This window comes from Anser cygnoides, chromosome Z, assembly GCF_040182565.1.
Source record: "Anser cygnoides isolate HZ-2024a breed goose chromosome Z, Taihu_goose_T2T_genome, whole genome shotgun sequence".
Classification (NCBI taxonomy): Eukaryota; Metazoa; Chordata; class Aves; order Anseriformes; family Anatidae; genus Anser; species Anser cygnoides.
In genome coordinates, this window is record NC_089912.1 from 4,482,183 (window position 1) to 4,507,849 (window position 25,667).

At 35.1% G+C, this 25,667-nt stretch overlaps 1 protein-coding gene across 15 annotated transcripts in view; it reads left to right on the plus strand.

Moving 5' to 3' along the window:
• MEF2C (myocyte enhancer factor 2C) overlaps nt 1-25,667 on the plus strand; it is a 141,213-nt gene that overhangs the window by 54,605 nt on the left and 60,941 nt on the right. For 12 of the 15 annotated variants that reach the window (XM_066988798.1, XM_066988800.1, XM_066988801.1 and 9 more), the window contains 2 exons: nt 6,570-6,767; nt 19,038-19,241. In XM_066988798.1, the coding sequence (XP_066844899.1) occupies nt 6,714-6,767; nt 19,038-19,241 (258 nt within the window). In that variant the 5' untranslated portion in view covers nt 6,570-6,713. The remainder of the gene's footprint in view (nt 1-6,569; nt 6,768-19,037; nt 19,242-25,667) is intronic. The other 3 variants (XM_066988803.1, XM_066988804.1, XM_066988802.1) reach the window with 1 other exon arrangement.

A 25,667-nucleotide genomic window follows, 5' to 3' on the forward strand; every position in this document is an offset into this window, starting at 1 on the left:
TGCTTTACAAATCAAATATTCCTCTTCATCTATTCCTTAAGAAGAAAAAAAAAATGTTGTAAACTAGCCAAATCTTTCTTTCTTTGTCAAGCATAGCAGGCACATATCTCTTTTTATTGGGCTGCAGGCAATCAGTTTTCATCTAGATTACCAGTGTTTGCTTCCTCTTTCAGTGCACTGCTGCAAGGAATGACTCACCATCTGTAGCAAATTCCACAGTCCTTCAGAAGGCCTTTGGCCCTCCTTCCGTGCATCTTTATCAGCATATCCAGAGCTGGTATAGTATGTGTGCACCATTCAGAAAACCATCCTCTGTGCCTGACGGACAACTCTCAGCACAATCTCTGGAAGGTGGGCTGGAGTCACTCCTCTCCTTCTGACTGAGGTGTGGATCAGCTGAAACTCATAGGCAGCTGCAGACTCCACTTTCAGAGTGCAGATACCAGTCCTTTCAGAAGCAGCATCTGTGGCATGGTGAGGTAGGACCACTGTTAGGGAGTATTATCCTCTCAGCTATTTTGGCAATGATGCTGAGTTTGCCCAGACATACTTTTCAGGGGAACTTCAGAAAACTATAGCAACTGAAACTCTTCCACCCATATTGCACAAGTTCTTGCTCTATGAGATAACTTGATACAGTATTTGAGTTGTAGGCTACAGTGCCCACAGCTGTCAGATTCAAGGGAGACAAAGTATTCATTTAATTCCAAATTTAAAAAATCTGAAAATGCCAGATATTCTCATGTCTATTCCTCTTAGCCATACAACTAACTAATGGTATCAGTTACAAGACAACAAATCAGTTGAAAAAGAAGAATTTTCTGAAATTCATTACTAAATTCTCAGTATAATGGGAATAAAATCAAATTATAAATGAATACGAATGTCAATGGGAAAAAAAAAAAAGAGAGAGAGAGAGGGAGATATATCTCCTGAAGACAAGACTTAAAAATAAACACATTCTACTATCATTTAAACATAAATAAATAAATACATAAATACAGGAATTATCTGTTAGAGAAAGAATCTGAAAAATTCAGCAGATGATTTCAAAATCAGTAGCAAAATTCATGAAATATGCATTCATATCAAATCATTCAACTTTTCTGTAAAACTTTCAATTAATAACTTAAATGCAGAGATTGATTTTGCTGTTTGCAAGTTTATGAAATTTTTACTCTTGGATTGATGCAGAACTTCATTGCTCTTGATTTGTTCTCTGTTATAAATTAAACTTGCACCATAAATCGGGGGTAGGCAGTGTTTGTTTTCCAAAGTTCCTTTTTGTTTTAGATTACATAAATGAGAAGGTGAATGAGCATTGGTACTTAAAGATTACAAATATTTTCTCTATCTATGGTCTTTTTCAGTTTGACATACTCTGCCCTGAGTAGTCCATAGTATTTCATCTGTTATATTACATCCATTATGGCCTAAATGTTTGTGTTATACTTCTTGTAGCAAAATGCATGATCTCTCGAGAGTTAAATTTAGTAGATTAAAATGAACTCTCTTCCGCATCTTTTAATGTGGCAGTCTGGCCATAAGATCAAAACACATAAATGTAGGTTATGTTTAATTTCTAAATCAGAATGTTGTGGACAAATGTTTGAAACCTTAAGATGACTCAGATTCATTTGTTGCATGGCTTTCTGCCTGGATAACCATACCGTAGATTGTGCCATTTCTGCTTTACTGATGTATTACTGTGGTGATGACATATATAATTTTATCATAACATTTCTGTTAATGGGCCAAACTGTGTCCTCTGTAATGTCTCTGCAACCAAACAACATTAAATGTGAAGGACTACTTCTATCTTGGATGTAATGTCAGCTAATCTTAGTAGGATAACATGAGAGATGAACACTACTTTCACTCTTTTCTGTATTTATTGCAACTTTATCTGGCTCAAGGTGAGAGACCCAAAATGAGCAGTGACTTAACTTGATGCAGGATGCCCAGTTGTTTCTTTACTGTGTGGCGGCCTTTATCTGCATATGGGTCTAAAAAAGCTAAGGCTTTTACAGATAATATTTCAGTGACTATTTCATTTGAGTATGTGTTCCCTGCTGTGTATTTTCACAGTTATGTTGCATTTTTTGCAGCAAATTTTTCATCAGGCAAATAGCTGATGTATTCATGGTGCATCTAGATTTTTATTTGTAATCTGATTCAAAACTCTTTTGAATAAACAGAAGGGCTTGCACACAAAGCTTTCTTAGACTTTGAAGTGACTTTTGTCTTAAGTAAGATTAGAAAGAGAACGGGGACAGCATTTTTTTTTTTGTTTGCTTCCTTACATCATGAAAATAAAAGAAGATTTGGTTTGGTTCTTTAGTTTTAAACTAACCCATTCAGAACGAAAGCTGCATAATGGAACAGGTAAATCTTTATGACGAGTTTGTTTCTTTTGTAAAGCAAACATGAAAATACTAAGCCCTCACACCTTTCAATTTAGCTGTTCTCTGGCCACCTTCTTGTTTATAAATTAAATACTGTGACTCTCCTGTTTTGATACTCCTTATTGCCCCTGGTGTGCCTTATTCAAAGAACTCTGTCTGGGGTGTTGCAGCAAAGCAGATTCAGACAGTTCTGCTCGGAGAAGGAAGTGGAGAGTTTTGGTTCCCATTTTGCACTTCTGGAACAGTTTAGGGAAGGAAGCACCTTTACACCTTTTATTGTTCGTGGTTGCTGACATCATATCCTTCCCTGCCCGCTCTGTGCGTGTTTCCTGCCATTCTATCAAGATTCTTCTGTGTTGCAGAGAAGGGATAGTGGGTGTGTATGTGTGTGTGCGCGCGCATGTGTATGTCTTTGCACGAGCGTTCGCAAAGAGAGACAGGAGCAGTCGAATGGTCTGCTGCATTTGTCCATTAGTCTTTTTCACCCTTCTCAAGTCTCAGATCAATCTTCTGTCTGCTATCACTGCCTCTGCCAAATCATATAGTGAACAGAAGCCCGCCAAAAATGAAGTTCCTCTTTTTGTAAGCAGTCTGATTTATTTTTTTTTCCATGTTTGGGTTTGCAAAAAGAAAAAATGCTGAAGACTGTAGCACCATAGAATCTAACTATGTGTTTCTTTAAATACAAACTGCTTCATGTAACCATGTCATTAAGTTGGAAGGTTTCTTTTATGTGGACAGTTACTTCAACAAAGCTTCTGGAATTATTTTAAGTTCCTTTTTAGATTCTCTTGGATAATGAAAACTTGCAAGTACTATTGAACCATGTAGGACCTTCAACTTATCTAGCTAGTGTGCTTTATTTATGTTAGGGAAATATAATTTATCAGTTAATGGAAACTGAATAGTTGATAGTGCTTAATCCTGCAGGAACTTTCAGAAAGTGTTAGGAGCATTGGTGAAGTCCTAAAACAGCCATGGGGATTTGTTGGTCTCGAGAGTTCTTTGCATTCTGTTAGACTCGGAAGTCACCAGCTTTTGAAGGTTATAACCCTTGAATCAGATGTCTAGATTCACTCATCTGAATCCAATTGATTTGGAATCAGTCCAGCTATCTGCTTTATGTATGCACATGTGCAAATGTGTGTGCTGAAGACACAATTAGAACTATAGGCAAACACATATTAAGCATAGCATGTAAAGCAATATGTGTTGGTACATATATACGTTTATAAAGAGGAGGACAGAGATACAGAAAACTACAGCATTCTCAGATTGTTTCTAGTAGCAGTATAAATAGCAGAAGTTATGGTTTGTTGTTTTTTTCCTTAAAAAAAAAAAGAAAAAAAAAGAAAATATATTTGCCAGACAAACTGAATACCTTTCATTTGAAATTAGACTTGTAAGCAAAAAGCAAACAGAGAGAGATTTTTTTTCATCAATGCAAGAAAACATAACCTGCTGCCTGTTGAAGTAGAAGCATGTTTCCTTGCAAACTGTATGTCGGGTACATATGATCTAACATATTCTGTTTTCTCATTCAGTTTCTCTCAGACTGTATGATAATATTAAATAACAAAGACATCCTTGCTCCTACATCCTTGTCTACCTGCACATCCACTTTTCCACTTAAGATAAAGTTAGTGTAGTTAGTGGATTATTTCAGGCAATGAAGAACAAAATTCAACCATTCAACTGTTTCATGAATTATTTTAAGACAATGTTGTGTAGATCGTAGGAATTGTTATTGTTCTGACTTTATCTATAAATGTTTTTGTTGTTTGAAGACTGGTCTTAAATGTGGAACTGATAAATGTGTAGGAAGGACTCAACATATTGCTCCTTCACTAAAATTTGTCCTTCCTGGTCGATTTTCTCAGCATTCAGTGATTTTCTCTGAACTCACTCAGCATCAGCATCTTGATCTGCAAAGCAGCTCTCTTCCTTGCTAACCCTGTCACCACTGCTCTAATCTGTCCACCGTGACCTTCCACCTTGAAGTGAATAAGAGCTAAGGCAGGCGTAGCACTGTAAGCCGATAGTGCCACTGGCTTCAGCTGAATGAAAGTAGAGGAAATTGTTCCATATGCATTTGCTGTGGATTAGCGTATTGGCTTACCGTTACAGAGAAAGCCTGTTAGGCTCCATTGGGTCCTGCATGTGCATGGGAAACACCATTCTAACTTGTTCTTTGTATCAGAGGTAAGACTAGAGGAAAAACAGGAAAGAAACCCAGTCCAAGGAAATTTAAAACTGTTTCTAAAAATAGGCTGGTTTTGTTTGTCAACACCGAGTATCAGATAAGACTGTCTCCAAGTTTTGTTTAGAAAAAAAAGTTTTAGAAATACATGTGATCAATTTATTTTTTTCCAAAGTTTTGGACTTTTATTTTTTTGTTGTAAATAGTTCCATTACGTCTTTTTAAGCAGTGAAAAGTTCAAGTCTTTTCAAAAAGTTAAAATGTGGCAAAAAATGTTTGCAGCATGTACTTTTTATAAAATTGGCAATATAAAGGTGTCCGTGTTATATGCCCCATTCTGCATTATGGTAAAGATTTAGAAATGTGTAAATATGCTTAAATATAAAATATAAATATAAAAAGGAATTGATGTAAAGAAAAGCAGCAAGTGTTATACTTGAAGGTTTGTTTGCCCAGCAAATTGTTTATATCATAGTGGATAGCTAGAAAACTCACTGACTGGTTACTTGTTAACTTATTTTTCGTCTTAGAGTGATAGAACATTGAGCAATTTAAAGTTTAATGTATGCAAAGAAAAGCAAGAGAGAATTGAAGATTGAGTGAGGTCTAGCTTTTCTACCTCGGTAACTTTGAATCTGAGCCAAATAATGGATTAAATGGCCAGGACATCAGCTTAGTGTTATGTAACATATTGAGAGAATTTATCAGGTCGGCTGCAAGACTATGAACTTATAAATAAGGAAACACCAGCCTCTATTTTTAGTTCACTAAATTTTGATTTCCAAGGTAATACTTTTAATACACAATGGAACAAATATAAAAGCACAAAAAAAATCATTTTAAATAATCTTGTTAAGATATTTTCCTCTTTTGTATTAAAAGGAACTCTGTGCTCTTCTGTTCAGAATATGTAAATGTAAAAATAAGTCAAACAAAGGTGGAAAAAAAAAGAAAAAAGCCTTTTTACTTCAGAACCATACTGAACATCACTTCTGTATTTTCTTCATTTTTATCTAGTCTTGTAATGCTAAAATATTTTGGACATGATAGAAATTAACTTTGTGCTTTATGACATTTTGTGAAGCAGGGAATGCTTACTGCATCATGTGTTTTTATCATATCTAACAGTCTTCACTTTTGCGACAGAATCAGTATTGTAAACTTTGGGGAGCTAATACCAGTTCCTTACTAAAACTGTGAAAGTATTTTTCAAAACATTCTTAATTTATCATCTGTCCCTATTATTCTGTGCTGCATAGCTTCTGGTGCAAGAATTTTTATAAGGAAAAATGAACATATTTGCTGCTTATAAATCATTTGTCAGAGCCCTTTGGAATTTATGTTGAAATGAAATGAGGGAAAACACACTAACATTTTCTTCTAGTATCTTGAGTAATACTTGCAGTAATCTACATTCTTAAAGAATAAAGTTTAAAAAAGTTGGATTTAAACTAGCTGACATCTCTCATATACCAAATAGCACTTTAATAAAAGGCCATCCTATTTGCATAATGAGGGACATTATCACCTCTGCTTTCAAAACACAAGATTGTTTTCCTTTCAGAAATGAATTAGCTGGCCTACTTAGCATACATAGGTACAGAAAGGTTCATTAAGTCTCTGATTTAGGTAATTTTTCATATTACTGCAGTAAGTGATATTTAAAACTAGAGATTTTTAATTCTGTTAAAGTTTTGTCAGAGTGTATTTCAGTCCTTTTCTTCATTTCTTGATATATTGGTGGGTTTGTCCATAAGCAGGGGGAAAAAAAAAGAAAAAAAGAAAGAAAAAAAAACTTTGAATGATATTATTATGACTCTGTAAGTTTCCTTCTAGAAGCAGTACAAATTTACTATAATTTCTTGTACACTAAATTATAATTAGGATGTGTGGTTGGCTCCATATAATAACTTTCATCCAGTTATCAATTTGGTAGTAATATTTGATTTTCTTTCCGTGTTTAGCAGGAACGGATGCAGGGGACTGTGAACTGAGTAGTGCAAGTGCTGAAGAAGGAGGCTTGTTTTGAGGAAACGGGAAAGAGGAAGAAAAGAGAAGGGAAAAATACGTAATTTTAAGGAAGAAGGAGAGAAAAAAAAACGGGGACTATGGGGAGAAAAAAGATTCAGATTACAAGGATTATGGATGAACGTAACAGACAGGTGAGTAGCAAAAATACTGGTTTTGAGCATCATACTGTATCTCCAGGATGACTCAATCATTCTCATAAGTGATTGAAAAGATGATAACTTTTTATAAGTGCATATACGTATATATCTGTAAACAACATATGGAAGACTATCAAAGAAAAAGTACTTTTGGAAACAACCAGAAACTTCACGCACAGTTTTTTTTAAGTTTAGAAACGTGTATACCTAGGAATTTATTACTCGAGGCCTTGACTCTACAAAGATGAATGTGTATCAGTCTTTGGATCCCCTCTCTATTTGCTTTGACTTCAGTGAGTAATATACATGGTTAAGCACATCTGCAAGTTCTTACAGGATTCAGGCTTTTAGTACTATATTTTATGAACTATTATAATATGACTTTATTTGCAGAAGAACGTTCTTTTGAATTCATAGATAAAAATTATTTTTCTACATCTTTTCAGTGTTTTTATTTTTACCTCTAGCATATAAAAATGAGACTACTTTATAAAAATCTTATAATTAATAAATTATAAGACAATAGTCTTAATAAATGATAAGACAATAGTCTGAACATCTTGTATTTTATTATCTGAATACGAATTTTAAAAAGAATTTCAGTAACCTAACACATTCTAAAATCAACATACTATTGACATGTTGTATTTATAAAATAAAGTCTCCCTTACTGATGCTATGGCTAAATAGAACCAACAGGATTGGTTATTTAATTATTATCACTGCTTCAGATGAAATGGCTGAGTAGCCATCATGTTATCAACATTATCTCTGCTAGTTAAAATATGGTCATAAACTAGAGAAAGTGCTTTCCTGTTTTCAGAAAGATAAAATTCAACAATTGGCATCTTAAAATAAAATCAGTGAAAAGCCGATGCTGTTTACATTTGATGTAAACAAATGGATGGATGTTTTGTTGAAACTGGAGATTCGTAAGTGTGAGAAGCTCTCCATAAAATTATTTAATGCTACTATTACCATTCTTCATACACGTGCCTGCAATTTAGCAGTAATCTTCTGTAGCTTTTTTTTTAAGAAATTGATACTAAGTTACTACTAGTATATTAATTATTTTCATTTGTTCTATTAATTTCTTCATATTTCCAGGTCATTTCTTAAGAAGTGATTATGTTGTCATTATACTTCAAGGTTTTTATAATATCATAAAAATCAATAAAAACAAATTATAATTTTTAAGTATTCTTTCCACAAATTTTTAAAACCTGTAGTGTGAGTAGTCACTTGTGTTCATGACGTAAAATCACACTTAAAAGCAAAAACTATATGATTTTTTTGTTTGTTTGTTTTCCCTAAGGGTTTCCTATTGCTGTGGGCCAAGCCAAAAAGCAATAATTCTATCAACATAAATACACTACTGTATCTGTTTTAATTGGTTTATAACTTGGAATTGAAATTGGATTTGAAATATTGAACTGCATTTATCATTAAACATTAAGACACCAGTTTTTCAGAACTTTGCCATGCTGCCATGTTTTTTTTATGAAGTGAATCTGAATTAACATATTGCAAATAATATTGCAAAAGTTTGCCATTATGGAAACTTATTTACTCAAATATAATATTTATGGAGAACCTAATCCCCAGTTTTGCACAAGAGATATTTTTCATTAGGCTAAACTTACTTTAAAAATAAATACAGCTAGTGTTTCCAGTAATTTACTATAGAGTATCAAGGCTTCTATAACCAGCATTCAGTACTAATAATCATCAATAAAACTAAAATGCTAGAATACAAACAACTGTGGTGCTAGTACACTAAGTGTTTATCTTGCTAGTATTTGATAATTTCCATCATTTTGATTAGTCAGATATAATGTCAAGCTGAATGTATAGATTTACCTTTACCCTCTATAATTGGCTTGACTCTGCTTCTCACTTCTATTAATATATTGAAACGTAATTTAGAAAGCAATTCTACTGATTTTATCCTTTTTGCATATTCCCTTATTTAAAGCTCAGTGAAGCCAGTGAAAAGATTTCCACCAATTCGTTTGGACAACAGCATCAGGCTTTTCAGTTTTAGAGATACACATATGATTAAACGCAACTAGCTTTTCACTAATAGTTGGTTATAATTTCAACCATTTTTAAGATATGTACTGTTTCATAAGCCTCACTATCTCTTCAAATATAATGTATCCCATGAGCCATTGCTGCTTCTGTTAGAAGGTGCATCAGTTGATTTGTTTTCTAACTTATACACATCCAGTAACCTTAAAACAGTAACTGGTTTATATTATTTTTTTTTTATTATTTAATGACATAAGTATCCTGGAAGAACAGCATAGATTAAAAGTTGCACCAAAATAAATAAATAAATAAAGTTTTTGATTAATAAAATTAAGGTACCATCTAAAGCACAGTTCTGCAAAACTTATTTGTAACTCCATTTACCTGGATATGGATGAAGGACTATTCAGTTTATAAAACTGTTTGGTTTTGTTTCCCTTCTAACCACCTGTCCTAAACATGTTCATAAAAGCAGCAGCAAATCTGTTGACTTGAAACTGTATTGTTGTTTTTTTTAAATGCAAACTCAGTACGGTATCACAAGTACAAGGCATGTAAGATGGGAACATGATGTACATGACTGTGCATCCTCAGCATAATCAAGCACATGAATTCTCATCAGGACAGCAAACATAGAGAGAAATATGCAAAGCGTGTATTGAACCAGGGGGTATAGCTAAAGTTGAATTCTTCTGACTTCCCTCACTGCAAGGATGAATCTTTTTAGGTAAAACAGTTTGTGCAAAAAATTTTTAAACTACTACAAGGCCTGTGGGAGATGACTGCTGTCCTTGCTTTTCTAATAATTTGTCCAGTGTCCTGACTAGCTATTTAGGCTAACCATTGAATGGGGTCCTTGTTCTCGCAGTATAACAGCTGTTTTCTTCCACACTACTGTGGCAGGAGACTCTGCTACCGTTCAAAGGGCTTGTACAAGTGGACAGGGAAGGACAAAAATAGTGCTGACCTCCCTTCAAGAGGATTTCTAGAGCAAGTCTAGTTGGCTGGATTTGTGTACTTTAGTGACCATACTAGTAATAAATGTAAGTTGACACCGTGCAAAGAGTCATATGTCTCTGGCTGCAAAGCTCATGGAAATGTGCAATATGCTGTGTGATCTGCAGTATTCCAGAAATTATCTGAAACTTCAAAATGTTGGGATAAGTTAAAGGAAAGCTACTGCAACCTAGACATTAGAGGCCCAGTCCTGTAACGCTGGACTGTGCAAGAGCTCTGTCATTGACTTCGGTGAGTGAAGAATTCAGTCTTTTAACTAGGGGGAGTCATTAATTTAATGTTGCTTCATGTGGGCTGCCAGTTGGCTATATTTTCCTGGCCATCATAGTTACTGTGTGATGACAAAGGCAGCAAGAATGTTTAAATCTTCTGTGATTAACCCCAGTTGTGCAATTTTCATAAATGCCCATCTGAAAAATTCCCTCTCACTCTGCTTCTAGCCAGAGAGAGACAAAGTATAAATAACGGCCAGGGTTAGAGTGCATATTTATTTGGGTATTTTGGTTGCTATCATGGTCTTAAATGTAAATGAAAATTCTCAAGAGAATCCTGTTATAAACAGTCAAGATGACTAGACACTTTCTTGTTCCTGTTATGACACTGGTTACGTACTCTTCACAAGTATGGAATAAATTGCTGCTGTTGTTGCTTGGGCTCATGAAATTATGGTAACCTTGACCACCACCCATCAGGGTTGACTATACGTGATGTTAGTTATACCACCAATAGAACTGATAGCCAAAAATCTTAGAACTGAAAACGGATGTTGAAAGCTCCTGACAGCCACAAGTTCACTATGCAGAAATTGCCATTAGATGCATTGGTGAAGGCTGCTATGAAGAATTCTGGATTACTTAAAAAAAAAAAAAAAAAAAAAAAAGGAGGAAGGGCATTTGCAAAGACGTCAGTGAACATTATTTTCACGGGGTTTCTTAACAGAAAAAAAAAAAAGTAGTTCTGTCATTGTCAACATATGAAGGAGAAATTGCATTCAGTCCCCTCAGAAAAGTCCTTATAAATTTTCTATTCATTTTTCAACAGTTTGAAATATTTTGTTAGCTTTTGTGAGGGCCTTTTGTGGTCTACTGTAGGCTGGGATCATCTGAAACTTCCTTCACAACAGTCCAGACAGGGCTTAAAATAAACAGGTGTAATGATGTAATGATATACTTCTATACAAGGTCACTTGCAAAATGTCTTGTTAAATCCATGGTCTGAGAGCTAAACCCAGAGGTACATTGACCCAAGAAAGAGGGCTGATTAACCCAATGACATTCTGGCATCAGGTCTGGAATACCCTCTGATTTTAATATGCTAATTTTTCTAGTTACTATCCAGAAAGATCTGTTCTTATATGGTGGTCTCTCTGATCACCTTGATCATTAGTTCTACATTTCTTTTTCCTGCTTTTGAAGCACACTGTTGATGGATTCACAGTTAAAACTGAGTTGAGCTTATCACACTGTTTAAAACTCTTCCAATTTGTAATGAGTTGCTGGGGTCTCAAGTTTTATTAAATACTATAGGAAGTGTATACTTCTATATTAAGGTACTTAAATATTTAAAACACCCATTTAAAGTATCACGTCTAAGTAATTATATGGGATATTACAGTAATAAACACTCACTACTTAACTTTTTCATAAATAGACTTTTTTATCATCCTTTGATTCCAGCAGATCTGTAAAGTTATAAAACAAGACTGACTGCAGTTATCAGCCCCATAGAGAACTAATTAAGGCAGATAAGTGAGGTGAGGTTATGGGACAGGGGAAGAATACCCCAGAGGGAAATGACCATTTGCAGGAAGACCTAGATTTGTTCTACTGACTTCGATACCTAATGCTGCTAGTTTCAAAACTAATTTCAGCCTCATGCATCTATTTTTATCTATGCTTCAGTTCTATTTAAAAGCAAAGAGTAAGAGACTGTCAGCTGAATCAGAAACTCCCCTGTAGAAACAGAGAAAAGCATTGCATATTAGTACTAACATGAATGCGAACTATACAGGAAACTTTTTTTCCACCAATTTCCTGACATTTTCAGTCTCAATTTTATTCAGGATCAGAAATTGTGTGATTTCCACATGTGTGCGCACACACACACTCACACTCACCCTAGAGAATGTTTCCATATAAAGCCATAGATGCTTATCTCTGCAACTAAGCATCATTCTGTTCAATGAACCATAGTCTTAATCATGACATATCCTTTATCTTTTACATATTTGAATTACCTTTCTTGCTTGCTTGCTTCCATTAAATTGTATATAGTAAAACATGTCTCTGGTATTTTAGCATTACAGTTAGACCACATTTCTTTTCTTTTTTTTTTTTTTTTCCAGATGTAAATTTAGGCTCCATTAGCAAAGAATACAATCCCAAGTTTTAATGACTCCAAAACTGTAGTGATCTTTAAGCTCTGAGACAGCATTTTTCACATTGCACAAGGCTACCTGAGTAGTAAAGTTGGAAGAGAGCTGCTGATCTGAACCATGCATTTCTAGAATGCCTTATATTCCAGGTTAAGTGTGCTTGTATTGCAAATGTATGTTCTGAACATAATTTAGAGTGAATTAGCATAAGGTAAATATTTAGGTCAAATTACTTTCAATTTTAAGTGTGAGCAAGAAGCCTAAGGAGAGAGCAGTAGTGAATGAGGCATCTGCCAGCACAGCGGAGCTGAAAACCAGTGCAGACAGAGGCACAGCATTGCTGTCTTGCAAGGAATGGCTTGGAAAGCCCTGGGGGAGAAAGAGCTGGAGGTGGGAAGCAGAACTGAAGCCATTGTAGAGAGGAAGAAGTTACACTCTTCCTGTTATGACAGGAAATGCAGACAAATGTGCTTCCTGACCATTTGCTCAGCAGGGAATGAAATATTCTTTGACCTTTACCTTATGAACATTTAAGCAGCACAGAACTAGTAAACATGTTTTTTACCCTAAACATCTATTTGTACCTGCCTGAACTGGTGACAGCATACAAAAAAAAAAAAAAAAAGTTAGCTTTCTTGAGTATTGTGTATTATCGACTGAGGTCTTGATAAAGATGATTTTTTCATTATGATCTCTTTACCTAAAATACATATGTATATGTACATCTGTATATAATGAAATTAATCTTCTCTCTCTGATTCAACAAAGGAAGTGATGTATCAGAGATTAACTATTATTATTCTTGCATTCCTGTCTGTTTTTAGATCTTAATTTGTAATTTAAAGCGGGAAGTGTAACCTACTAATTTCTGAGTTGCAGTATCATCTGTTAATTAACACTTCTTCCAATTATCCCTCCTCTGTTGATTTACAATGGAAAAATTCATTTCAGAGATCCACCATGATGTGTAGGATTTGGGCAGACTGAACAGTATCACTATTTTAAGTTTTTGATCTGTTATTTATGTACTGATATACTAAAAACGGGACATAAAGAAGTACAAAACCTTCTTTTTTGAAGAGATTAATCATGAACATTTTATTTGTTATAGCTATAATTTTAGGGCATCCTGCTTAGAACTCCTCTTTATCTGGACTATTCAGCAAGTCGTAGCTCAATACGCTTGATGCTTTCCAAGACAATAGCTCTTTTACCAGCATAAATCACTGCTGTCTCATCCCTGTAAATTATGCTGGAGGGTAACAAGAATATGGAAACAGGCTGCCGAAGGGTTCTTCACTGCTCTTTAAAGAGCCTTTCATTTAATACGACATGCCTAAGCGTTGCATAAAGGGAGGTTTGTCTAGAGCGAATCCTGCACTGGTGCTTCTTCCCAGGCCCACTGAGTGCTGCTGTAAAGATTGTTGCAGCCAAGCCTCATCATATGACAAACAGCTCTAAACACAAATCGAATAGGAGGAAGTGGAAGAAAAAAAATATGACAAGAGCACTTGCCTTTCTAGTATTTATTTGGGTTTGCAACATACGGTAGGATTAGGTGCCTGGCAGTGCATTTTAGTGAAGAGCCCTTTGGTTTATACATTGCCAACTTGACTATTTTTGTTGAAAGTTAGGTAGATTGTTCACATAGTACCTCCTACTTGTCACATGCCTTTTATCTGCCATGCCTACTCCAGCCCTGGTGTCAAAAATTTAGACATTCTGGATGAAATAAGGAGAAAGAGAATCATATTTCTTACTGACCAGACAGTATCTGTAACAGATACTTCTATGCATCAGTCGTTCCTGTTTTTCACTAGTCACTCACACATGTTTAATGGCAGGAAACATACATGGGAAGTATTATGTGCACAGTCCCTGTTTCTCTCATTTTCCTATGTCAGCATCTATATATCTTTATAATCAGGATAGGAATAAGTAAGGGGAACACTGATACTTTGCCACAGACTGGACTGAATTGCTTGAAAGATCACAGGACTGCTACTTTCAAACTAGAAAATGTTAGTACATATGCTGTGATTGTTAGTGATGAATATGGAGTACTCATAATAGTATCAGTGTAATGGCTTGGCCATCCAAAATCAGCCTCTCAGTATGTGTGAGTTTTCAGAAGGGCCTGAATTTAAATAAATAGATAGATAGATAGATAGATTGATAAACAAACACATAAAGTGTCCTGAATGCTGTGTTCATCAGCTGGGAGTGTTTATAATTGTTTCTGTCCCACCACTGATGAATTATCATCTATAAGAAGCCCGCTCTTCTTTTTACAGATTTAGCTGAATAAAGACTATTGCCAGTGACCACTATTACCATTGACTAGTATCTGGTTTGAAAAATGGGATGGACTCATTCACATATGTACATATGAACACACATTTAAATTTCAGGACATGAATGAATTCTTACTCATAATCAAAAAACATTACCTTCTAGTGTATTTAGTTTTAGTAAGTTTTAATTACTAGAGATTAAGTAAGAAAGGCTGCCTCTGGGCCAAATTACCGACTAAATGGAACATATCACAGTGTGTGCTCATGTAGCCATGTATTCAGGCTGTCTGCAGTGACTAGTCCATCAAACATCCATCAGAAGACTCTTGCAGCTTTATGCCCAAAGAGATAGCTGAGAGGTGTTTCCATCTTACTAAGGAAGACCCAGAGCTGAAGTGGAAAGACGTCCTTTTAACAATCCTCTTTTGTCAATGCCTTTCCTTTAGCACGTACCGTAGGTTTCATCTTTAGCCAGAATTTAATCTGAAATATATAAAAAGCTTACCTTGGCTTATATCAAGGAAGTTGGAAGCTCACTCCATCACTGCGTTTTTAATTTTCCCAATATTTGAAAGCAGCATCTGTAAAGTCATAAGCATTTATACTTCTTCACATACAAAAATGCTGCAGGATTTAGTAATCTAACTTCTAGGTACCACTATTCCTGTTAAGAGGACAGTTTTAAGTTTTTTAAAGTGAACTTTAAATAAATAAATGAATGATAGTGCTAAGAGTAGTCGTAGTACTAGGCTAGTGTTTGTTTTTTTGTTGTTGTTATTAATGTACAGGGTTGGAATTCGGTTGTTTTTTCTCATGTTTAAGAGGCAAATGTGGTACTCTCTACACACTGCTCTTTTTGCAATACATTTTAAACTATGCTTAAAATAGCCTCATAAAAGTATTTAGGAACAGTGTCACTATTTCAAACCTTGTGTTTTATATATACATGCTTAAAAGGTTTGAAAAACTGTTGAACTGTTGAACTGTTGTCTCTTATCTATTCCACTTCCTCCCTCCACTCCACTTTCATTCCTCCCAATTCTCACACTGTCATTATAAAATACTATAGCCCACAAAAAGAAGGACTTCATACATTGTCTATCATTCTTCTAAATATCAGAAAAACTGTAACCTGAAAAAGATCTGCAAATTATCAGTGGTTTAGACAGCAGGCATAATTAATCATATCTTAATTAATATTTACAGGAAAGAATACTTAAGTGTTTTGATTCTTGCCACTGAAAAAAAAGTTAAATATGAAGCAGGTACTGTTGAAATGCATGCAGTATTTTGGTTATCCTTTTTTCAAATAAGTTGATGAATTGTCACATTGTATGTGTGTTTACTTTCAGTCTCGCTACTGCTCTTTATGTCAAATGACAAAATTAAATTGTAAGCTGATATACGATACTATCATGACTGAGAATTCTGAATGCAGTATAGGACAGTGAGACTATGTGACTGCTCAGATTTTTGGTACCGTGCAGCTGCTCAAAAGCTGGTGTGGATTGTGTGTGTCTTGTTCATTTTCAGTGCTGAGTTAGTACAAGAAAAAGTGCAGGAAGAGCATCTTAAGCTTTCATGTCTTCCACCTAGACAAAAAAAAAAAAAAAAAAAAAAAAAAAAAAAGACCAAATGTTTTAAATAATTTGTGTTGTTTTTTACCACTTGGATTTTTTTTTTTTGTAATACTATAATACTGTATGTTATCTGAACAATGTTTATTAGATACTTCTAGGTTAGTTGAGTATGATTAACATAACAAATGGTTAACAAATTGAGAATATAGAGAGAAGCTAAATAATAAAGATGTTGCCTACTTCTATAACTCACCAAAATATTGCGGAGTATGGAAGAGAAGTTTGTTCATCTTACTTCAGTAGCCACGTAGAAGAGAGTATGAAAGAAGGCCATTTGTTTCTAAATGGCTTGAACCATATTATTAAATTTCCTGAGGTTACGGGCCTTTCTTTGTACATTTGAAAATACAAGTTGACTCATAGAAACTGTTGTAAAAGCAAGTTAATTTTACATATATGAATATGCAATATATATATGTAAAGATATGACACAATGAATAGCATATTTGAAAGGAAAAGTAACATTGCAGGTCACTGTACAGAAAGTGATTGCTTTTAATGCACCAAGCAGCAGTGGCTAAAATATTATCTGGTAGATTTTGAAAATATTTGAAAGATCAAGGAGTTAAGAGCAAATCAAATTCAGAGAAATTAAGATTATGTTTTAAATAAAGGGAAAAAAAGAAAAAGAAAAAAAAAACCAAAAAAAAAAAGTCTAGCTTATCTCTTGTTCTTTTTTCAGTTTCCACAAAAAGGAACTCTAACCAGTATCATTCTGGGGATAAGTATTATGAAATAAGTATGTGCTATGCAGCACAGCTGTGTGGTTACTCTAAATGTTCAGGAGGACCTAACAGTAAACACAAACAGTGGCTTTAAAGATATTTCTGTACTGGAGTGTACTTTGATGGTAGGAAGCTGTAACATGCTAAATTCTGAGGTATATGTGCAACAGAAACCATACTGTGTAGAGACACTCCACCTACAGCACTGTGGTCAAAAAGTTGATTGAAAGGCGTTTTAGATGCAGAAAAATACGTAGAGTTAGTCCATTTTATTTTCTCTATGTTTAGCTTTTTCTAAATGTTAAATATATAAATATGTTTCAACAAATACATTGCAATTTTCTGTAATCAGAGAAAACATTAAAGCAGTATTTGAAAGACTAGTCTATTTTTCAGAATTTGAATGACGTTTTGTTACCTATCACATTATTCATTCCAAATATCAAAAGCTATTGAGACAAATTTAGATAGAATTTACAATCAACTATACATACTTGAGACCAGGACCGTGGAAAATGTGTTTATAAAATGCTTGAATAATTGTACTTAATAGCAGTCCATCTTTCTTAACAGTACATTGACAGAGGCTAAAGAGATTGAAATGACAAGAAAAGGAATGATATTCCATATATATTTGGGAGAATAACTGTTCATACTGTTGGCACAGAGCCTTATCTTTTTGAGATGGACTAACAAATAGGGATTCGAAATACTTAAAGGTCACGTTTTCCAAGGTATGACCTGGTGGGATCTTAAGGTAGGCTGGGGTTGAAGTTAGCATTAACCTGCATTAGGAGTGTGACAAGTTAAAACAGCAGCGTTATGAACTGCGTAGAAAGGAATCTTCTTGCCACAGCGTTAAAGTGCAGAGATACTACTCATTACGAAACTGAGCAACAAGTATGGGATTGGGCTGATTTACAAACTTGGTTTGTGATCACCTGTCCTTGCTGTATCAAATACCCTGTCTACATATTAAATTTGATTAGTTATAGCCTTAGCAAAATCATATTTTATCTGAAAAAAAAACTTTTCACTCAAAATTAATGGAGAAGAAAATAGATGTAAAAAATTCACAGTTATTGCATACACTTGGTGGAAATTGCATACATGAAGAAACAGAACAAAGAGAAACAAATTCAAGCATGTGATTAGCTAAAGCATCTAATGGACTTTTCTTATTCTAAGCCACATGTCTTATTGCAGCTTGTAAGCTAGTGCAGAAAAGAAAGAAGAAAAGCATTTATATGCTGTTCAGAGTCTTTCTTTGTCAAAACAGTCTCTGTGGAAAGTTATAGTTATGTAGAGTACAGATGTTTTTCCTACCGCCTAGGCTTTCATGAAGTGTCAGGACATTAGCTGACCTACTCAGAACTCTAAACACATCCCTGCTTTTACCTCTATAACATGACCCAAAGTCCTTTGTACTAAAAAAAAGTCAGTTCATATTTCTGAGCATCTAATTTGAAAAGAGATAAAGTGTGCTACATCTGTGTATAAAAAAAAGACCTTATTTCAAAGATGATATTACTTGCTGGCCAACTAGTGTTCTTCTTCATTCTTTCTTTATATTTTTAATTTTTCAAATAAGAACTTGAGCATTAAATAAGATGTTCTTAACTTTTTAATACTAGATATTTCCTCAAAACTATTCTGTATTTCCATGAACAATGTATCTTTTTTACACTACTTATATTCTGTATCAATTAATTTCTTCTGCTGAAATTTAGCAGGAGTTGTGTGGCAATTGAATCTTAGTGAATCACTATCAAAAACAGAAATTGACTGCATGTCTTCTGGCTATTTGCCATTGCAAATCTAAGCTGCAGCTTTAAGATATTGATGGCAGAGACCTACGCAGTACAAAGAGTGTTTAAGAGAAAACTACAGGAATTAAAATGTTACAAAGATGTAGCATCAAACCTTTGTAGAACTACAAGAAAATGTACTGTAGCCTTTACCTTGAATATTTTGTAGTGAGAATTAAATACATTTCCTCACTTACATAGCAAATACACATACTTTTATTCTATTTTGGAACTCTCTTTGTACTGACATGCTTTCTTTCTGAACTTGCTCAATTCAAGGACAACAGCAGTCACGTATATTTCCAAAACAAAGAAGAAGGACTACAAAGATTAAGTTGGGGATTTTTCATGGCCTTTTTTTTTTTTTTTCTCCAGGTGACATTTACAAAGAGGAAATTTGGGTTAATGAAGAAGGCTTATGAGCTGAGTGTTCTGTGTGACTGTGAGATTGCTCTGATCATATTCAACAGCACCAACAAACTGTTCCAGTATGCCAGCACCGATATGGACAAAGTGCTGCTGAAATATACCGAGTATAATGAACCGCATGAGAGTCGAACGAATTCAGATATTGTTGAGGTAAGATTTTGTGTTCTCTGCGGGCTCTGTTTTGACTTTGCTTTGAGACCAAGGTGCTCAAATTGACGGACCCAATCATGTTTTCTTGAGGGTCACACCCTGGGGGTGACCTAGCAGCAAGAGAACAGAACACGGGTGGAGGAGCGTTGTTGGGAGGGGATGGAGATGGTGTGAGACATGGAAGAGCAGCAGAAACTGGAGGGAACCCTTATATTTTGTGAGCTGTGTTCTCCTGCTGGGCCTCAAATGCTCAACAGAAACTCCTGTGATGGGATCTCTTGCCCCCAGTTGCCCAGATTTCTGTGCTGCTTTGTCCCTTGAGTCCTCTCCATGCCTTAGCCACTACCTCCCAGCTGAATCTTCTCCTTGTCTCCTAGCAGCTCCTAAAGATGCGCTCCCCATAAAACATTGCATGCATTGTCTCCTCACTCCAAAAGTTACAATGTCCTCTGGCCAGGAGGAACAGAAGAAAGGCATTGTAAGAGACAAGGAAGAAAATTTAAAGAGATTTAGAACCACTGCTTTAAGGCATTCAAGTGACTTTTTTAGAAGCTTTTGCTTATTTACAGAAATGGGAAGTTTAACAGATTGCAAGGAATGTTTACGTGTGAGCTACACGTAATAACAAATGTTACAGCTCTCTCTCTTACAGAATGCTGTAATGGTAATAATAGTGATAACAGAACTGAAGCAACACTATCAAAATGATGGAGACACCTTACAATTGCTTTCAAAAATTAATTTAGTCAGGGCAAGTTGTATTTACCATTACTGGAAATTATTCATTCAAATTCAATATTTTCAATGTTAAGCAGTACTATTTACAGAAAAGTCAGTTTAATATCTAATCACATTAAGATTCAAGCCATCCCAAGTAAATGAAGCTTTCAATAATTCTGTCTGAATAGCAAAACACTCAGAGTAATATCTGAAAAAATTGCCTATGTGGCTTACACAAGTCCTTTTTTTCAAAGCACCTAATTGGTCAGGCATCTAGTGGTATCATTTACAGAGTTTTGGAAGGATAGGGTCTTGAAAATCAATGAAACTTTGATCATTCACTTACACATTTAAATTATTTCAGATAATTTTAAAGGAGTTAGTTTCAGATTTTTAAATAATCTGGATCTTGTCAAAAATGAGAGTTTGTTGCTTTTGGAATTGGCACCTGCATCATTGCTGTATTTGAGACTAGCAATGGAAGAAGGAAAGTGTGTAAGTTACAAATACACTGTTTTGATAGAGAAAATATACTGCATAACGGGCATCATTACACTTGTTGCAAGATGTCACAGTCCAACACCATAGATCGGCAAAGACTGTAACACAGTAATGTATATCACATTTCTGTGTATCCTCATGTCAGCATATGGAATGGGGCCGTTCTGCTTCCTTCGTGATCTCCTAGCAGATTTTCTCCCCTGTTAGGAGAAGGTAATGTTCTGTCAGCAGAAGCAAAATTAATGTGAGTTAGCACTAAGAGGAAAGTACATAATTTCTTCCTCCTCTCCATCATCTCTTTTCTTCTCTTAGTTCAAATCTCCTATATTGACATGAAGCCTTTCCTGTCACCCAGAGCTGTTTGGCCCTTGTCCTGTTCAGCAGAATTCAAAATCTGTCCCCAAAATAATTCCCTGTCCTCTTTCAGTGGCACAGAGCCAGATTATTCTTAGCAGGAAAAGTTTCCTGTGATATCTTTACTTCTTCCTGCAGGCTTTCTTGTGGGAATTGGGAAAGTAAGCCACTTGCAAGGGACTCACTACTTCTTCACATTGAATGAAGACTTTTGATCATGAAGACTATGTTTTTTCAAAAAAAAAAAAAAGGGTGAAAACATAAAATGTAAAATAATGTCCATTCTGGTGTAACTTTGTGATTTTAAGAAAGAACAATTTCTGCACCTACCAAGTCCATTTCCTGCATGAACAGCATCCCGGTTTGGGTAGGCTGATAGACAATTTTTCATGACAATGCATAATTTTCTGGCTATATCCAAAATTTGTTGGGCATCCCTTTTCATTGCTCTAACAGCAGCCAAATGAAAGTAAGTAACTGAAACAAACAGTATTTTATTTCAATAACCTACCAATGAAGTGCATTTTTATGTTTTGGGGTGGTTTGTTGTTTATTATTTTGGTTGCTTTTGTTTTGTTTTTCATTTGTTTTGTCAGCTCTAAATTAAGGCATTTGATTGTTTTGCTGTTATGGTTTTCAATGTTCTGCCTGTAATGCACAATGCATAAGCCACACCATGTTTTCTGTTTCAGGATCAAAGGAGTGCTTGTGCAAGCACAGGTTTTGAACAAGTGTCCCATATTACCATGCCTTTACTTGATAATTAACAGTACCAATTAACAATATCACTTAACAATAGTACAATAGAGAACCAAGACCCACAAAAGTATGCAATCTGAGAAATGGTTTGGATATATTTTTAGATACAGGATATAAATCTGCCACACATTTAAATATTTAAATTGATCAGTTAAAGTGACTACGTTACACATATTTTCCACGTAAGTAGTCCATTTTTTCTTGCTTTCAGACAGCTAGATTTCACACTTGCAGGTTTTTAATCATGTTCTTCTAGGGCAATCAACAGCAGCTGAGAATCAGACAGTGTTATTAAATCTGATCATTTTTAACTAAATGACTGTTCAATAACTATATTTCAGTGGAAGAAAAGGGCATAGCTGTGCTTTTAGATCTCTGCACAGAATTATAGAAAGAAAACTTTTTTAGGTAGACTTACGAAAATTTGAAATATAACTGTCAACTGTATAAAGGTCTTTAATTTAGAGTCCAATTTCTGTTCACATTGGACATAATTAACTATTTAGTTACTTTCTCAATTGTGGTAGAATTGTGTTATCATTGATTAGAATATGGTTCACTTTTTTGAACAATCTATATTAAAAAAAAAAGAGTAGGTTTGTATATGTAATTAATTACTTTTAAGTTAAACCACTGTTACTCAAATAGAAAAAATACACAAATTTTCATGTAGGTTATTAATTTTATTAATCAGACATTTTCAGTCTATTTACTCAGATTAATTATGTTTAGCATTTCTAAAAGAATGAGTCTTCAGGCTATAATTTATTATTTGAAATATCAGAAAACACCAACTATCATGTATCTAACATGCACTGCACTGTTTTTCAAAGGAAAATTATTTTAAATTAATTTTAACACTTGTGTTTTTGCAGATCAAGCAATTTGGTCCTACTCAACCTATTGCTATATAATCAGACTATTGGTGTGATGTAAAATGAAGTGGTTAAGATTAAAGAGAATTCTAAAACTCTTTTTGAGTTCAATTAGTGTTGTTCGTTAAACTCTTTTTGTTTAATGATTTTTAAAAATAGCTTATACTTTTTTTACACATGTAGCAAATTTATTCACATGTGATATTAATAAGACTATGTAATTGAGATCATCTTTTCCAGTTGCCTCATTCAAAATTGAGATGATTAACGTGCAATTTGGCTTATCTGAGTTCTTCAGCTTATAAAAATTATATATCAGCTGAATGTATTTCAGTTATTACCCAGTAAATAGACTTCTGACTTCCACTGGTAACCAAAAATCAGTTCTTACTCTTGAAGGAGAAATAATTTGCATGCAATACTCAAGTTTGTCCATTTTCAGCAACAATGACAATTATTGCAAGTCTCACTGAAATCTGTGTGGCAGTTTTATAAAATGTATTAGTTCTGGGAAAAAAAAAAAAAAAAAGAGAGAGAGAGAGAGAGAGAGGTTCATTCTGAGACTTCTGTTTAGAGTTAACAGTATTCCTAAAACTGAAGCTTTTATGTCCTCACCCGTGAAACCACTCACACCACAGACTTTCACTGAATTTTGCTTCAGTTAAAAAGTGCATGCTGGTTGCTGGATATAGTAACTTATTTTAGGGAATAGCAGAACCTGTGCCAGGTTGCTATACCCTTGGACACCGAGAAGGAAAGATTAATTTTATCTTTAAGTTAACTTCCCAGTGGCATATGTACATACCAAAAACAATACATTCAGCAGCTCTCATTTAAAATCCTGTCACACAATTACTAAAAGATTTGTAATTCGTTACTTTAAAATGGGACTACATTTTCAGTCATTACAAATCCTGCAGTACTTACTACATACTTTTTGGTGCAGAAGTAGCTTTTTTACAACTAGATTTACAATTTTCCTTAGAAGTTTTTCAATACCCGCAGCTACTATTCGCTTTAACAGAAAAAAAATTACCTTATAGGTCTGTCATTTAACACTATCAGCACAATTGTATTGTCAAGAGGTTTTGTTTTTGTGTGTGTGTTTTTTTTTTTATGGCAATGAGGAAATGGGGAACAAGCGTGTCAGAGTTTTACAACTGACAAGTACATGCATTATGCATTTTTCGTGTTTATTTTGCATAAGGCCAGATCTTCCCCTTTTTTCTGTAAAACCAAAGTGGATGCAACACAACTTATTTCAGTGATATTTCTTTGTCACACTACTGTAAGTAAGAAGAGAATTCATGCCAAAGCACCACAAGCTTTGGTGCTTAGGAGCTCAGAAAGGACATCCCATTGGAGGGGCATACTTTACAGTATAAATACTGCATCTTGGCAGCAAATGTAACTACAGTCACAATCCTAGCCATGTTACAGAAATCTACTGTGGTTCTTCAGCTAAGCCATCAAGACTTTCCTGATTTAAGGTGAAATTTCCTGCCTGTTTTCTCTCTCACTGTCCTGTCTTCCTTGTCATTTCTTTCACGTCAAAGCATCAGCCACTGTCTTCGCTTTATCAGGTCTCCAGTGAGTTTTTACCAAGCCCTGTTTTTGATTCTGTTTATTTGGCATTAATATCCTGATCCTTCCTCTGTGTGCATGTAAATCATTCCCTCACAACTCACAAACTGCCTCATTTTTCAGCTCTTTTCAGGTCCCTGATCCATCAGTTTATTTGACCCTTCTGCACTTATCGTCCCCATTTCTCCAGCTGGCTTCTATTTGTCTGCTGATTCAGTGGTCACTACATTTAACTCAAGTTCTCCTACTAGGTCAGCCCTTTCAAATTCATCCCATTAACCATATCTTCCGTTTTCTGGCGCAGACACATCCACCTCCTCAGTTCCCCTCTGCCATACCGCTAATCACTGGTAGAGAAAAAAGAGGAACAACACTAACTTCCTCCGTTTTTCTCTTTGCTAACTGAGCTTCTGTTATCAATGCTGATCACCCAGCAGATCTTCTCTGAATTTTTTTAAGTTTGTTCCTTAAAACTGCTACTTTTCATGCATGCATAAACATTTGTCTGTGATCTTTGCAGTTGTCTTTTATCTTACAAGAACTCCTCCATGACTTCTGTGTCTTTTCCTTTTTTGATATATTTCACTTGCTATCTGCCTTTGGTTCTGTCTTTCACTGGCATCTTTCTTCAACTAATCCTTTCTTTCTCTCTCTCTTTTTTTTTTCTTCTGTCTTCTAAATCATTTTTACACTTTGAAGGAGTTCAAGCACCTAGACTTACAGATAGAAAGAAGTCAGCTTCTGCAATACACCATCAAATCCTTCTCCTTCAGTAAAACCTTATCATCATTTGGCTTTTCAGCTGTACACTGTCCTACTCTGTTTTTGGTTTGTTGGTTTTTTTTTTGTTTGTTTGTTTTATTTTGTTTGTTTTATTTTAACCTGAATATTTACAAGGATAGTATGCCATTTCAACCACCTCTCCATTCACTCTTGCAAAACTGCATTTTACTGTATTTTAATGGACACTAACTGGTCCTATCTTACAGTATTTACAGTCCTATTTCAGACACGGCACAGTAAGAACAGGTAGTAAAATAAGGTAATGACGATCCTGTAACATGATTATCTTAGAATAACAGAATGGTTTGGGTTGGAAGGGACCTTAAAAATCATCCAGTTCCAGACCTCTGCCATGGGTAGGGACACTTCCCACCATACCAGGCTGCCCCCAGCCCCATCCAGCCTGGCCTTGGGCACTGCCGGGGATGGGGCAGCCACAGGTCCTCTGGACAGCCTGGGCCTGGGCCTCAGAGTAAAGAATTTCTTCTGAATACCTCATCTAAATCTATCCTCTTTTAGTTTCTGTTTTAGTCAAAACATGTTTCTCTCTCTCATACCAAGGACCTTCTTTTGACCAGTTCTGTGGGTCTCCTCAGCTTCAGCTCATCCTCAGTTTCATCCGTCTTGCCAATTACACTCCAGTACACACTTTTTTTTTCTGTCTTCCTGTCCCCATGAGTGTTGTTAAGTTCTTCTGTCCTGTGTCTCTTGTCTCACCAGCTGTTCCTTCCGTCTCTCTGTTAGGGACTTCATTACACTCAATGTCCCACCATCCTCTTCTCACTCTCTTTTCTCAATGTAATTGGGTAAATTTGGAGAAACCCACTTTGGGTGAACTCTTAATGACACC